This window comes from Xenopus tropicalis, chromosome 4, assembly GCF_000004195.4.
Source record: "Xenopus tropicalis strain Nigerian chromosome 4, UCB_Xtro_10.0, whole genome shotgun sequence".
NCBI classification, from domain to species: Eukaryota; Metazoa; Chordata; class Amphibia; order Anura; family Pipidae; genus Xenopus; species Xenopus tropicalis.
In genome coordinates this window covers 111,373,334-111,390,047 of record NC_030680.2, presented here as the reverse complement: position 1 = coordinate 111,390,047, position 16,714 = coordinate 111,373,334, and the positions used below count along the sequence as shown (strand labels likewise).

General features: G+C 37.3%; 1 protein-coding gene across 1 annotated transcript in view; it reads right to left on the bottom strand.

The window, feature by feature from the left end:
• Window positions 1-1,203: 1,203 nt before the first annotated feature.
• The window catches only part of ptprc (protein tyrosine phosphatase, receptor type C), a 40,335-nt gene continuing 24,824 nt past the window's right edge, over window positions 1,204-16,714 (bottom strand). The window contains exons 13-25 of the mRNA XM_031901338.1: window positions 15,606-15,642; window positions 14,141-14,238; window positions 12,910-13,035; window positions 12,352-12,506; window positions 11,369-11,504; window positions 9,815-9,964; window positions 8,606-8,696; window positions 7,340-7,473; window positions 5,506-5,640; window positions 4,946-5,071; window positions 4,341-4,516; window positions 3,929-4,064; window positions 1,204-3,550 (exon numbers count right to left, since the gene is read on the bottom strand). Of these exons, the coding sequence (XP_031757198.1) occupies window positions 3,290-3,550; window positions 3,929-4,064; window positions 4,341-4,516; window positions 4,946-5,071; window positions 5,506-5,640; window positions 7,340-7,473; window positions 8,606-8,696; window positions 9,815-9,964; window positions 11,369-11,504; window positions 12,352-12,506; window positions 12,910-13,035; window positions 14,141-14,238; window positions 15,606-15,642 (1,761 nt within the window). The 3' untranslated portion in view covers window positions 1,204-3,289. The remainder of the gene's footprint in view (window positions 3,551-3,928; window positions 4,065-4,340; window positions 4,517-4,945; window positions 5,072-5,505; window positions 5,641-7,339; window positions 7,474-8,605; window positions 8,697-9,814; window positions 9,965-11,368; window positions 11,505-12,351; window positions 12,507-12,909; window positions 13,036-14,140; window positions 14,239-15,605; window positions 15,643-16,714) is intronic.

Below are 16,714 nucleotides of genomic sequence, written 5' to 3'. Positions count from 1 at the left end.
GGACTTTTCAGTAAGAATCTGGGACTGTGGGTTGAGCGGTCAAAAGAGGGACTGTCCCCTGAAAATTAGGACAGTTGGGAGGTATGATGCTACCTGATGATTGGTTGCTATGGGTTAGTGCTCCTGGGAGAAATTTGTGCCTTTTATTACATAACCCCATATGTGTTCAAGGTAATACATAGCATCTCTTAATAAGTGATTTAAGCCCTAAAACCTTATTTGGCTTATTTACCAATTTTTGAGATTTTGAATTTGAGTTTGTTTTTCCAAATCAAATAAACTTTCATATCAAATGCTCTCTTATTTATTAAAAAGGAAAGTTTACAAACTTGAGTGTAAAAATTCCAAAAAAACGAAACATTTCAATTTTGCCCATTGATTTCTATAACAACCGAAAGCTTTTAGATGGTGAATTTTTACATTCGAGTTTTCGGGTTTTTTACTCTTAATAAATACCAGACATTCCAGTTTTTGAAGCATAATTCAAATTTGCGTTTTTTTAGTGCAAAAAACTTGAATTGTCAAAAGAAAACTCGAATGTCGAATGTTAAACTCCCCCTGTGACTGTAGTGCATTACAAAGCCCCCCTTTTTTTAAGCCTTTTTAATTGTATTGAACCTAGATTTGTATTTGGCTTACTGTTGCAAGGGCAAATCCAGAAATGTTTTTTTAAACTGCCCCAGACCCTCGCAGACCCAGATTTGGGTTGTCCATGAGCAGCAGTACAGTATGGGGAGCAAAGTAAAGAACCCCTAACTCCTCCCATGGAGCACCCCAAACTCCCCGGACAGTAGGTGCTGACAGGAAGCCCGTGGCTCTGCACTCAATATACCAGCTGTCATAGGTTTTAACTCCCCTACAATATGGGCATTTTCTGGCCTGAATGATTCAAGCAGAGACAGTAGGTGCAGAAAGGGCAGCATAGTGTGTTACATCTTGCATATAAAATTTAATGATGTAAATGAAAAAAAAAACAATGGATATTGCAATGTTCTTCAATAAACTCTTTTTAGGTTGTGTACCATCCTGAGAGCCCCATTCCTTTGGGAACCCGCCGAGGTTCTGAGCAAAGTAGCAGCGGCTGTGCACAGGCTTGGTATCTCCTGCAGAACGCTCACACTCAGCACCCCATATCTGGGGCCTTTAATTTAACTACCGGTAATGTAATAATGTAGAAATGAAAACATGTAGATGGAGAGAGCACAGAGAAAACGTCTTTTACACAGCTGTTTAATTTTTCAAAGGTAAAAAGACAAATGGGTTACAAAAAGGTATAAATGAATATCGTATCAAAATCAGAAAACCTCACCCTTTCACACGCCAATGTCTGCTAAACTCCCAGCATGTACACTTGCTTTTCATTGTTAAAATAACCTCTATTTACAATTTAAGACTGAGTCTAATATACAGGCAATTATACTGGCTGTCATACATTCATTCTTTCTATATTTGTAATTGTACATGCACCCAAGGCCTGATCTACTCCGTGCCTTGACTGGCAGTCTCCATACACAGCAGTGGTAACAGCACCTCGTGGTTGTCCGAAACAGATGCTGCCAACATTGTACTAAAGTAAAAGGAAAACTATAACCCTCAACTATGTACAAAATATAATAACATAAAACAGCTTGTATGTAACACCCTGCTTTATCTAAATAAACCAATGGCACACAAACAGGTCACATCAGCCAATTAATGGACATAGCTCTGCCTTTTGCTCTCACACTTCTTCCTGCTACAGTCAGAGCTGCATTATACCCTATCAGGTGATCTTTGAGAGAACAGACCATCACAAAATGGTAGCTCAAGGGAAAAGATGTAAAAGGGCAATATTAACACACACATATATACAGTATATCCCAGTTTGATAGGATTCTTTAATAGGCCACTTAATATGATATAAACTATCTGTTGGTTAAGTATTCATTCTGGGGGTATAGTTTCCCTTTAATGAAGAATGCATCCACAAAGGCAGCTACTCTTTGTTTGTGTAATTACAGATATTCTCAAGCATACATATCAGAAGTATAGAAGCAGCCATGGTTCAAAAACAGACACACCTTCAGCATGTTTACCCCCTAAATATGAGCACACAATAAATTATGCCTTCACATTTTACTGTCTAAGGAGAAGTGCCCAAAGCAGCGGGCAGGGGCCGGTCCAAATGGCAGCTATAGATACGTTTGGAGGAATGGTTTCATTTTTTGTACGTTATGCAACTAAAGCAGAGTAACTGTGTTTTCATGTATGAGTAGCCTTTCCATGCACTAACGGGGACCCAGAAATATCAGACTGCAACGGGGAGCTTGACCCCTTATAGTCCCAAAACCTAAAGGGAAACAAAAGAAAACATAAACCCTAAAAATAAAAATATTTATCTTTTTAAATATAATGCTTTTCAAGCATGTAACCCATAACTTAAATTTATAAAGAAAACTTTTAAGGAACTTAAGTTGCTTATGTACAGGAATCCTATGGAACTATTCTGAATGAAGATTAACGTTGCCATTCCATATGCCAAAGGGTGCTAATACCGCAGCCAGTTATGTTTAAAGTGTGAAGTGAAGGCTCACAATTTATACAGAAAACACTCCACACAATATATAATTCAAATGTAATGAATACTACTCTTATACACAAAGCTGAGACGTTTGATTCTGTAAAACTGTTTTGTGGTGGCATTATATTATTGCCCTTTCACAGATGTATTTTCAAGTTGTAAAATAGTATATATTATGGGCCCATATTCTATACAGTTATATTTAGGCAGTGCTGTACACTGATTCCTAAGCATAGTGTAAATCCCTTTTAACTTTCCTTCACCCATGCAAAGAAACGCGTCCTGTGCCATGTTGGTTGATAGTGGGCATAAGGAAATTTTATGAAGCACAAAGATCCATTTGATTCCTAGCCAGACATGCACAAAGTAAGGGTATGCTAACAGAGCAAAACAAGTTAAAGGTAAGTTTGAGCCATACAAGCATATTCATTACTATTCTAAAACATTTTGGAGACTATTAGAGCATGGATGTATGATACAGAGAATGCATTCATCACATTAGAACAGAAAACCACTATACAACAACTGTGTGCGGTCTAAGCCATGTATTTGTACATTACTCGGAACTGCACATAATCCAGGTTAAGGGGTGTACATGAATTAGATATACTACTTTATGCACAGAGCACTGTACACCCATTCTTTAATTGTACTGTTGGTTTCCAAACTAAAACAGTCCTGGGTCTGTGAACTGTGTACATATACCCTGCCTCCTCATCCTTTCTCTTATTATTCATCTATTCTCAGAGTCACTTCTGTGAATGGAGCTTCTGCCGGGCCATTGGAGGTACTTTCATCCTCTTTCGGTTTAGTTTTGATTTCATCGTCCTGAGGGATATCATTCTGCTCTTTTTCTTTTACCACTGGAACTTTAACTTCTACTTCATTCTGAATCTCCACTGTGTCCTCCTGTCGGTTAGGTGTCTTAATCTGACCATTCTGGGCTGGCACGGTACTAGCAATTATGTCGTACAGGAACTGGTAATGTTCCTACAGGGAAAAATGTAAAATATTTGTGAGATCAGTGCACAAGAGATGTCATACTTGGATATTATGTTCACTATTAAGGGAATCAAAATTAATCTACATTTATGGGATCCAGGTCGTCTGGACGAGGACCTCATCAAGACACCAATGTGATGTGATCCTCACCCCGACAGAATTTTTAAACCTGTCTGATCAACATCTGGCCTATTTTTGCCCACATATTGATCAAGTAAGCCCATGTGAGGGTCCCATACACAAGTTAATAAGCTGCTTTTATTGGCCCATGTATGGCCACCTTTAGTTAGCAGCTCAGACAATGAATCTGCTGTCCCAGAATGTGGCTGCTGACTGGGAGTTACATTATAACATTAACAAACTTACCAAAGAGGACACCATTCCAGGACGCTGCTTGCGTATATTTTTTACAGTCTGAAAAACATCAATGACTCCCTCAATGTGGGCACTTTCCATAAGATTCCATAGGGCACAGAAAGTTCCTGTCTTTTTAGATCCATCACTGGTTAAAATGAAAATGGAAGAACATGATGAAGTATTTGTGCTACAGGTAACAACACTAAATGAGCTTTTATCAGGGGTGAGAAAAGCATTAAACAAAAATTGGCTTAATTAAAGTGACAAAGAGTAAAAAGTTCTCAGAATTAGCAGTGCTGTCCATTCATGATGAAAAGTGTAGAATTAAATAACAGAGCAGGGACCAGTTTAAGGAATAAACCAATGAGATTAGGCTATTGGTAGCCAAAAGCAAATGGTGAGTTAAAAACATTTAATTTACCTGCAGTGAACAACAAGTGAGGCAGATTTGTCGTGCTTGCTTGCCTCCTCCACTCTTTTGTCTGGGAATTCCTTTCTGATCTTTTCAATCATATTTAGTAACTCCTTTGGGTTCCCAGGAAGCTCTTCCTTCCACTGCTCATAATGGAACTGGCAAACAGTCCTTTTGTCTGTTTTCTGAAAAGTCCAGATTCAAAAAAGAAGCACCATGCAGGGTTATAAAAACTGTTCCATGGTTCCAACTCTCATGAACTAATATAACCAGAATTCATTGACTCAACCTGAGCTGTTTCATGCATAGTGCCTTGACCTCAATCCAACTCTCACTATCTATGGGATAAACTGAATGGGACATTGAAGTGAGTAGGGACTGATTAATGTCCAATTTCCTATGTGTGAATGAAAGCAAATCCCACCAACAATGTTCTAACATTTAGTGGAAGGCTTTGCCACAAATGTAGAGGTTATAGGCTATTTAGAGAGGACAAACCTTGATCCTTGGCTTTGAAATTAGATGTTTGACAGGCAGTTCACCATAGAGTATTAATTATATAAACTGTGGTTGCCGAACTGCCCAATGAAAGGGTGTTGGGGGTCTTGTTTTACCTTGGAGTATGTGATTTGAAATGTGCGCTCAGTGTAGCTGCCACAAGACTTCTCATTGGTCAGTTCCACTTCAAGATCTTCGTGTGTCTCTTTCTTTTGCTCCCAGTATGGAAAGCAAGCTGCCTCCTAAAAATACACAAACCAGGGGAGGTTCAGGTTTCACAATGAATTTCTATTATAGAGTTAATGAAGCAATTATTCTTTGTTTATATGCATATATAATAAATAGTTACTTATTAGGACAGGGGTTACTGTTACTGGCCAGTTTCTTATGGGTATAACTAAATAGATCTTTTGACGTTGAAACAAAAATCAATGCAATAAAGGGGCCAAAGCTAAATTAGCAAGTGAAACTGACAAAAAAATGATAATGCCTATGTTTAGTTTAATTTAAGAGGGTGAATAGAGAGGGTAGAGTGAAGAAACATTAACAAGATTTATGCAAAGAGCTATTTTCATCAACAAATGAGACATTAGAGATGAAGGAGCATTTAACTAGACTGCACTGGAGTGAATGAATATATTCTTACATCAACGTTGTAAACACATTTTGCATTCACCTTGTTTTCCTGGGAAGGTGCAGACAGTGTGACAATGGCTTTGACTTTTTTTTGGAAAATCATTTGCCAGAAGTCAGACACTGTGTTCTCCAGAGGTCCTTGAGTTGCAATGACGGACCTGGTTCCCCAAAATCCCTTTAAAAAGAACAATAAAGGAGATAACAGGTGATCAGCCTTTAACTTCCTTAATAATATTCTGAAAACTATGACATTAACTGCCACAATAAAAACTGCACACATATGTATATACTGCATAATGGGGGGGGGGGATAAATAGTTAGTGATGTCATCAGCGCTCACTTTTGTCACATGACAATAATGCATGGTACAATATGAGGTTATTTAAAGTCACCTTGGAGTTCCATGCTGTAAGAAAACACTCAGCTTGTGTCTTCTAACTGACTAGCAATATATTTACAATTTACAAAACCGAATGTAGTATTCCTTATACAAATCTACACAACCATACTCTTTTATCTGTAAATATTCACTAAATCTGATTAGAAACGCTTATTTTGCCCCAGTTTAGGACTCAGGGAGCCATGGGCCCACCAGAGAAATAGCTACTAGGGCCCGCCAACCATATAATCATTTTTTCATGCAACAGCTAACTAAAATGGCAGCTACTTTATATATTGTTTCTTCCAATCCCATATCTATTGCCCTGTTCTCTCCGCTTCTCTTTTTAATGTTCCCCACTTTTCTCACCACAAACCTTTTTTTATCTACCCTAGTATCCCCTAACCTAAACTGTGATCTTCCCTTACTTTTTTATATTTTCTCTTTTAAATTTTTGCTTTCCTTTTTCCTTTCTCTAGTGACAGCCTTCTAACCATTCCTGTTTTTTCCTTTTCAATGCAGAGTTGTCAGTTGTGTTGCTAAGATCTTTGGCTTGCACACTATAATGCAAAGACCAATCACTGAGTGGCACACTAAGAAAGCCATTCAGAGATTGGTCAAGCAGTGGAAGTTTCTACTTTAAAATGTCACTTTTAAGTCATTTTCACCAATCAATGTACACTTCAGCTGCATAATAGCATTATAGATTGTAAGCTCTATGGGGCAGGGACCTCCATCCTCTTGTGTCTTTGACTCTTAACTTATTGCAACTGTATCTTGTATTTATTTCTATTTATTGTTATACTTTGTATTTATCTATTATTATCTTAATAACCCCCTGTTTGTATTAATGTATTCTACTGTACAGCGCTGCGTACATAAATAGCGCTTTATAAATAAAGATATACATACATACATACATACATACATAATGAGCAAGATCTTAGCAGTGCAGGTGGCAATTGTGAATTTCTTTGCTCTTTTACAGTTTCCTTATATTTTGGCTCTACTATTAGTAAGTTAACAGAATGAAAAGGAACAGCCTTCAGTAAGTGTTTCTTATTTTGGAATCACACACATTTACGTACAGAGTCTCATACATCTGTGATTATTTGTCCAGAACAAATTGCAATTCATTATTTCTCTATCTGAGGTCATTGACTTGGCATGAAATAGGGCTTTGATGTAAAAGACATTATTGAACAGTTGGGTTTAGTAAATCATTCCCTTGTTTCAGAAAACCTGAGAAAATATCTTAACAAAGTCATATTTTCAAACTTAAAAGAAATCCTTGTCTTTTCTGTTAATGGCTCAGATTAAGCTTAGCTAGCAAACTGACATTCTTAAAACTATCTACTGAAACTTCATTCATATATGCATGGTCTTACATATCTAGCTATATCTATATATATATCTATATAAGTCTGTTGGCCTAGAACAGCATGTTGTAAAGTGTAAAAGATAAAGAGAAATATTCAGTTGGCTGAACACATACTATAATGTAAGAGGCGTTAATGTACTTAGTGGCATCCTCAGTGTCACCCTCATCAGAGGAATATTCAGAATCCTCCTCATTTTCTTCATTTGGCTGCTCCTCCTCCAGCTTTATTTGGACTCTGTTATAGTCATCTGCAAAATTAAAGAAAGCTATTTTTGGAAACATATATGGATACACAAGAAATGAATGATAAAACTGGCTAAGTTGCAATACTTAAGGTTAATAGTCCGTTCAGGTTGCAGTTGTAAACAAAGTTTTCATTACAGAGCCCCAACAATTGCATGAAATACTTATGCCTTGTCCATTACTTTAGATGTAAAAACTAAGAGGCAGGATTAGTTTATACTGAGCTTATTGCATCTGTCTGTAGGGCAGGGATGTCAGGATGCTGAAGTACCTAAAGCATATGCACATGCTGGTAATTGCGAAAATAAAACCCAACAGAATATTTGGCTGGTAAAGCACAATACCAACAAATACTTGTTTTTAAGCATTTTAATCTTGCACAATGCTCCATTATTGTGTGATGAAGAATTAGCTCAAGTATTATTCAGTTCCACTTACTGTATATAGAGAACTCACTTTTAAATTCTAGTGGTAGTTCCCTGAAACATTTTATAGGCACCATTAAATAAGGGTATCTGATTCTAATTACTGTTTTCATTCTTGGGGAGGTAGTAAATTCAAAATTCTGCTGTTTTGGGAAAAAATGAGAAAAGAGAACCAGAAACACAAGAACTTAACTAATATATACAAAAACTAAATAGAGTAGTTTTCAGAAGAACCCCCTAGTGATCAAAGGAGGGTAATGCATATACAAAATATGAACTCCTGTACAGGTATGGGACCCATTATCCAGAATGCTCGGGACCTAGGGTTTTCCGGATAAGGGATCTATCCATAATTTGGATCTCCTGCCTTAAGTCTACTAAAAAATCATTTAAACATTAAATTAACCCAATAGGATTGTTTTGCTTCCAATAAGGATTAATTATATCTTAGTTAGGATCAAGTACAAGGTACTGTTTTATTATTATTACAGCCAAATAGAGGATGCAGAAGGGCAGAGATATTGTATAATGCTAATACAGATCAAGTTTAAGAAGGGCAATGATCTTGTGGGAATGAGAGAGATTAAGAACTATCATATCTTAACATGCAAGTTCTACTAGTAAAATGTAAATACCTCAAAAAATTAGCATTGGTTAGCAAGTAAAAATGTATGACTTTGGTCATTTTGACTGTGACAAATGTATAACTTACATGGAATGACTTTGGGGTTGCGATTCAAATCCTTGTTGTTCTGGTCATTACCAGCTTTCTGTAGTCTCCAGTTCCTATAAGAAGGGAGTCTCTAGAAAATAAATGTATACGTCATACAGTATGATAATGCATGGACCGTTGTGTTTCCTGATTCTGTGTGTGTAAGTAGGGTTTGCACGCACAAGCAAATGTATATAAATTTGTACTAGAAACTTTTCTTCCCTAAAATAGTGCAGGTGGAAAAAGGACATTAACTGAGAATAATAGAGAGGAGGTTTCAGCAGCAGTATAGAATCATGGGCAAGTGCAGGTTTCTGAGGGGAATTAAATAGACCATAATATGATATGTAGATAGCTTCTACACCATAGGGTCTTTTTTGGTTTTACTTCTACTGAGAACTGTCAGTGATACTCAAGAGTTACTGATCCAAAAGACATCAACCATTTTGCTACTTTTCCAAGATATTTTGACCCTGTTGCAACTTACATGCATGCCTGTATTATTTGCAATAAAATTAAAAACACTACCTCTGCCCTTTCACCATCTTCTTGGGCCGGAAGCATCAATGTTCCCTCTAATCCCTTCTCAATCTTGTGAGTAAAATAATTATTTTGTGCGCACATTTTAAACTTGTGTGCGCATTTTTAAAAACTGTGTGCTCAGGTAAAAATAAATACAAAAATTCCCACAAAATGCCTTGTGGACACCACAAGTGCACAGCTTATAGGGACATTGTGACATTGTCATTTCATTCTTTTTTGTCTGCGCAAACCTTTGCCCATTCTAATTTGCATTGCTCTTCTACAACAGTCTTTACTGTTTCTGCCTTTCCAGGCTCTTGTACTACTGTATATATGACTGTCCCATCCCAATATTGCCCTGAGGGTCACCCTGTTCCCATGAAACAAGTGCAGCAATACTGTACTATGATTCGCAACATTCGCAACAATTTTTTCTCTATATGCATTAACAATTCAATAATTTGAATTATTGTTTAATGTTTGTTCTTCAGATTCTCCTTGGCACTTGATAAACCAGCTTTCTGAGCTATGTGGGGATTGGACAACTGGCAAAGTAGAATTTCCAATTCATTTCCAATTCCACAATCCCAGTGTAATATTTGAAGAGCAAGTGTTAGCATATATTAAGGTATGGTTTAACTTAAAAGCATTTGGTTTAAATATTAACAGAAAATCTGGCAGCCTTACCTGAAACTCACTCTCCAGCTGGGAAGGCTCTGATGGAGGGTCGCGGGATTTTAGGTTGTTCAGTGAGTGAGGTAGTTCAGGAATGCTGACTTCTGTCTCCCCAAACTGACTGTATTCTACCAGGCATTTGTGTATGAAGATGTATTGAGACTAAATGGGAGGAACATGTATTGGAATAGGATTATTATTAATAAACCATAAACGCTGTAGATTTTTCTGTTCTCACTTGAGATTAGAAGAAGGAAATTTCATTTTAAGGTGTGGAAAGGGTATTTTGTTTTACAGTGAGACCTGTGAAGTTCTCTTTCGGAAGCAGTACTGCCAGACACAAAGGCAATTTTAAGAAACTGTTGGGTGGCATTCAGGCAAGTGGGGACATGAAAGGTTACTGGTCTTAAAACTTATATACACGGTTGATTGAGGACTGTCCAGCTCCCAGTTAGGGGGCAGTAAAGAATTTTTTTTCTATTCTGAAACAAATTAGAAAAAGCTTCAAATGTGTTTCATTTGGCTTCCACTGTATCACCTAGAGTCTGTTTTGTAATCTTTGAGAAGATTTGATTTGAAAGATCTTTGTCTTTTTCAACCTCATCTACTATGTTGCTATCTTTGTATGATGTTTCAAGAATATGGAGTCAAAATAAATACAGAATACAAAATAATACATTAACAATTACTAAGCCTGTATGATAAATGAATATACTGTAACCCTATTGAGGGATAGCTGAAGCAGGACAATGGCGTGCAGACCTTTAGGGAATAAGGAGCTTCTTCCCGCAGGCCATACGAGCTCTCAATCATAACAACATCACATGGATCTAGGAACCATTGGGAGCTTCTGTCAAGGATTAAGTCTTTTTTTATTTTGCACACGTGGGACAATTGCACATTGCACTTTTCGCACACTGCGAAGTTGAACTGTAACTCTTGCACATTATCATGCCAACTATTTGGCCATGGTTCTACATTGCATTACATACATTTCAATTATTGCATTATTGTGTTCATTTATTTTATTCATTTTATTCTTTTTATTCTTAACTTCTTATATTCTATATTATTCCAATTTGAGGTCAATAATAGTAGTCATCTAAGCATTTCACTGCATATCATAATTGTATGACTGTGTATGTGACAAATAAAATTTGAATTTGAATTTGAATTTACTCAACTCATACATTGAACATTATTAGTGCAGAAAGAGAGAGGAATGGTCAGAAGAGGAGCTCGCGTACAACATGATGGATGTTCCCCTTCTAAATAATGCTACACTGCAGTCAATTCATATTACAGTACAATTTTCCTGTTTGTTCTTATCTCATGTGTCATTTAATATTGTATGTCATATTGTTGTTAGTATGTTGTGGAAAACATCATACGCTCTAGGATCTATGTACAAAAGATTTGTTAATATTTTTCAGCAAACAGCAACTGAGACAAATAGTCATCACGATATTACAATCTTTGTCATTATAATGGTAATAGAAACTTATTACCAGTTTTGCCCTAATGCAGTGTATTTGTACTATGCAACAAGGCTTAAACTAAACTCACCTCTACTTGAACCATCAGGCAACGCTGACGTCTCAGCTGCACAACATAGCCGTACACATCCACCCTACCCTCAGCTTCAAGGCCTTCAAGCATGGCATCAATGCTGACGTATGTTCCTGTACGTCCTACACCAGCACTGAAAAGTGAATAAATAGGGACATGTAATCAGTGCTTAGGTATGGTGCTGTACATCCTAAACAAGTACCGGAAGGGGAAACATTGAGATTAATTTGAGTGAGTATTAACATCCCTAATCTTAACCCTCCATATGAGTCAGAATCAGAATTAGTAAATTATATGCTGATAACAATAAAAATGTTTCTGTTTAAGGGACAAAACAACAGATACAGCAGCCATAGTTACTACTGCAGGCAAAAAAACAGCTGACTAATGGGCAGTTTCAATATATTTGTGTACAACAGGTTTTGCGCCCTAGGTTCCAAGTTCCTAGGTTCCCTAAAATAGTTTGCTGTGAGGCCCAGTATTGCCTCAGGAGTATTTGTCTTCAGGAGTCCAGCAACTAGGCATATGCAAACATAAGGCTTGCATTCAATCATTAACCCAAATGTGGATTTTGCACAAATCTTAGAGGCAGATTTACTAGAAATCTAACAACTGCAAAAGTCTACGGGAGAAAAGTTGCAAAAATCCTGAATTTTTCGACTTTTCACATGAAAACCACAACTTTTTCAATTTGTCGCACAAAAAAACAACATCAAAAATCCTTCATTGAAGCAAAAGAAGGACCATCTGCCATTGACTACATGACCTCGCCAAATTTTAGCTGGTGAATGGTTGTATTCGGATTTTTAGCCATTTGATAGTAAATTTCTAAATCTCGCAACTTTTTTGCCGTGACTTTTAGCGCTAAATATCTGAATTGGGAAAAAAATCAAACGGTTAGTAAATGGCCCCCTTATTGTTGGATGAAATTCGAGCAAACCCCCAAATCAGCCAAGAAAGGAAACTGAAGTAAGTGATACCTGCAATGAACAATGATTGGGCCACTAAAGAAATTGTTCAGTGCGTTAACCCTTCGACGTAGCTTGAGGAGCAGATTGGGGTCATCGGGAACCCCGTGATCTGGCCAGACGGTGAACTGGATGTGAGTCACATCTCTCTCAGATCTCTCCTTCTCCTGCAGAAAAGGAAAGATGGAATCAAGAGCAATTTATTAATCCAATTAAACAAAACAGACCTTGGATATCAGTCCATCAGATATAGTTGCAACTATAACATGAATTTTTCTAGCTGGATATATGTTTTATTATTTCCTAATATGCTAGCAGCCTAGCAGTCTGGTATGGTGACTTTGTATTGCAGCTTGGCCAATACATGCCGGAATACAGTTCCTATAGCTTTGTTGCCTTTCAATAAAATGTTTCAAAATAGACAGTGCCACTGGAATCTTAGGTGATGCTTGGTTGTACATAATTGTGTTTTGATTGCTTTATAATTTTTATATTTATTCAAACTGATATTGCTGCTGCCTAATTGCAAACTACTAAAAACAATTGTCACATTTGGATGATTTTACTCACGTTGTTGATGTGCAACTTCCGTGTAATGTAGTCAGGAAAGATTTTCTCCTCTGTGATTTTCAGAACAATCTCATTGTAAGTTGCAGATTCATCCTCCAGTGATGGCCAGTACTGAGCACATTTGTTCTGAAAATGAACAGATACAACATAGACTTTTATAGTGAATGCTTGTGTGGACAATAGCATGCATTTGGCAAATAAAGTGTGTGTTCACTAGTTCACACACAGAGAACACTGTGAGCACGTGTGCAGACTCTAATGCACATGTAAAGGTTTCTGCAATGTCCTCTGAATGCTCTCCTGTAATGTAAATCACTGGTAGGAAAACATATGTGTTGCTTCAACCAAAGTTTCCTCGCAAGGCAAATTCAGGTAACTTCAGAAAGCCGAAACAACTCATAAGTATTCAGAGGAGAACGCTAGAGGAGGTTAATCGTACGGCAACTAATCTCCTCCTGTGTCACTGGTCTAACGTTTCCCAGATTACCCCAGGAGCCACATCTAACATTTATGAAATGCTTAATAATAAGCAGCAAACTTTGCCTGAAAAATTAATAAGAAAAATCACTTTCCTATAATCACTTTCCTTGATGCGATTAGAACTTGGGGAAGGGTTTCTGTACCAGGTGGAACCTACTCAAAGCTGGTACTTATATCTACACAAAATACTGGATATTTTATACTGCTCCAACTAGTGTTAAATTAAAACTAAAAACATCAAAACCAACATGAATTTATTGGAATGTATAGTGGGATTGCTATGTACAGTATGTACTGTAACATTAGCAGAAATAGACAGTTTAACAAATGCCAAGCTTTGGCTTCCCTCCTGCATTGGGAAAAGTACTTTACTGCTCTGAGTTGCACTGCACATTTCATTTAGACAGGTTAAATGCAAGTTGTGTCTTTAAAACTCCCATCCAAATCCCCATTCCCCAATACAAATCACATGTGGGAGAAAAAATTAGACAAATTAATCATTTATCAACACTGGACAAGTTTGTGCTAGACAAATAATGCATTGCAACCAATCAATTAGTCACTTTTTTCAGCCAGTTACAGCTGAAAACAAAAATTTTGACTTGTTTGGCACAGGTTACTGTCCAGATGCAAATTTGCTCAGTGTTGAAAAATAAGTTCCAGTGCAATAAAACACTAACGCTGATGTCTACCATTTTTAACATTAATGCTTAACGTATGTGATTTTCATTTTGATTTTGCATTTACTCACCCGGTTCCCCTCTTCACAGCGTGTCACCATCACAATTATTGTTGACTTTTGCTCCCAAACCATTCTCCAGAAATCATATACTGTTTCATCCTTGGGACCTGTAAAACACTGCACTCTGAGTATCTGTCCAAACAGCCCAAGGGAAAGACATATTGTTGCCTAAACAACAACCAGGAAATACAATGTTATTTTGACTATCCTATGAGGTTAAGTCCCTCTCCATTTTTTGGTGGGGGAGTCGGGCCAAGTGGGGAATGTTTACCGTGGAGACAAAATGATTACAAAAGTATCACTATATATACATATAATGCCTCCATATGATTCAGCGGGATATTTTTTCCATCTCTGAGATGGAGAAGGCTTCAGACAGGGGGTATTCAGTGTCATCTGAATAAGCAAGAAGTAAGGCAGGAATGACACATATGAGATATTGTGTATTGAGATATCAGCCTCTTCTACTGTGCATGTTAAAAAGGGCTGTCAATCCATGCAGCCATGGTAGTAATGAAAGAGTTCTGTCGCAAACAGCATTTCCCATTGAGTCAATTATTTTAAATTCCTAATGTGGGAATTTAAAGGGGTAATTTCACCTATAAATTAACTGTTAGTATGTTATAGAATGCCATATTTCTACCAACTCTGCAACTGGTCTTTATTGATTTTTTTATAGTCTTCCTCTGCTACAATCAGCCTTCAAATGGGGGTCTCTCCAAAAAACAATTACTCTGCGAACTTACAATTTTATTATTATTGTCACTTTTTATTTATTCCAGTCTTTCATTTAAACCACTGCCTGCTTGTTAAGGTATACAAGACCCTAGCAACCACATAGCTACTGAGATCCAAAACTGGAGAGCTGCTGAACAAAAAGCTAAATAACTAAAAAACAACAAACAATAAAATTAAAGAAATGAACTAACTGCAAATTGTCTTAGTATATCAATGTCTATAAAAATTGGTATGGTAGGATGGAGCACGCCAGGACTACTGTGATAATAAAAATATTTATCCTTTATTTGTCGCTTCCATTAAAAACACATTACATGATTGAAGAACTGTAACTCCCCTGCTTGACGCGTTTCGTGGCTCACGGCCACTTCATGATGAAGTGGCCGTGAGCCACGAAACGCATCAAGCAGGGGAGTTACAGTTCTTCAATCATGTAATGTGTTTTTAATGGAAGCGACAAATAAAGGATAAATATTTTTATTATCACAGTAGTCCTGGCGTGCTCCATCCTACCATACCAATTTTTGTTGTCTCTTATTACGCCTGGATCGGGGGCGCTTTTTGGATGTGTCAGCACGGGACACTGTATACGCGGGACCTATCCTGGTGAGTGCTCCCTGTTTTTTGTATTTATATCAATGTCTATGTTATACTAAAAGTCTATATAAAGGTTAACTACCCCTTTAAGCTTTAATGTCAGCTAAAAGTGAAATGAGCACAAAATATGATTGATTACCTTGTGCAGCAATGTATTTCCTGGGTTCTTTAAATCCCTATGTGGGAAGAAAGATCAGTTAACAATGGCACAAGACTATTCAAATCCACATCAAACTAAAATATTGCAGCGATGATCATTATAGTTTCCATAACTGGATAAAAGAATGGATAGAATGAGTGACATGCTTTGCGACACATGTAGTTTCTGACTATAAAAGGTTTTAACTTTAGGAGTCTTCTGAGATGTTTTCAACACAATATATGACTTTCTATAAATGCTGCTCAGTGTTGCAAGTTAAAGCAACAGTAGTCTGTGTCTGAATTACTTCCAGTTCTGAAGTGCATCTACTGTATGTATTCAAGTGGAAATAGGGAACTATACTGTCCAGGAGACAGACATCATTTCTATCTATTTTGGCCCTGATATATTTTTTGGGGTTTCCACGATGAAGGGCAACAAAACATAATACATTTAAGGTGGCTAGCTGCTAGTGACCTGCAATAAGATCTGCACTGGAAAACAGCCACAAGTGTCAGCTTTTTGTTGGGAATGGGGCACTTTACAAAATGTGCTTGGTCTGCTTCTATCTAATAAGCAAACAGGCTTATTACATAGCATCTTCCTTTATGATTTAACTACTGGGCCCTGCAGCAATATAGGTCTCCTAAGCCTTGAGCAATTTTTATAAACATATATTTTGTAAATCAGTCTCATGGGCCCCTATACCTCTTCAACCCCATCTAGTCGCTGGTCTGCTCCCTCTATAGCATATATGTCAAACACAAGGCCCGCGGGCCAAATCCGGCCCGCCTGGTTGTTTTATGTGGCCCTTTGTGAGAGTGTCTGACCATCCAGCATTATCAATTTCCATTCTCCTCACATAGTAACTAAAAAAATTTGGCCCGTGACTTAGCTTGTGTTTTAGATTTCGGCCCCCTTATGTGATTGAGTTTGACACCCCTGCTCTATAGTTACATCATGGTAATATAAATATATATAAAGAAATGTTTTGCATGTGCCAGTGATCACTTGAGGATGGGAATACTAATGTCCCAGAGCATATGCTCTAATCCTGTGTTTCAAGAGCATCTAAATAAAAATTTGGGAACACCCCTTGCACATCTCAA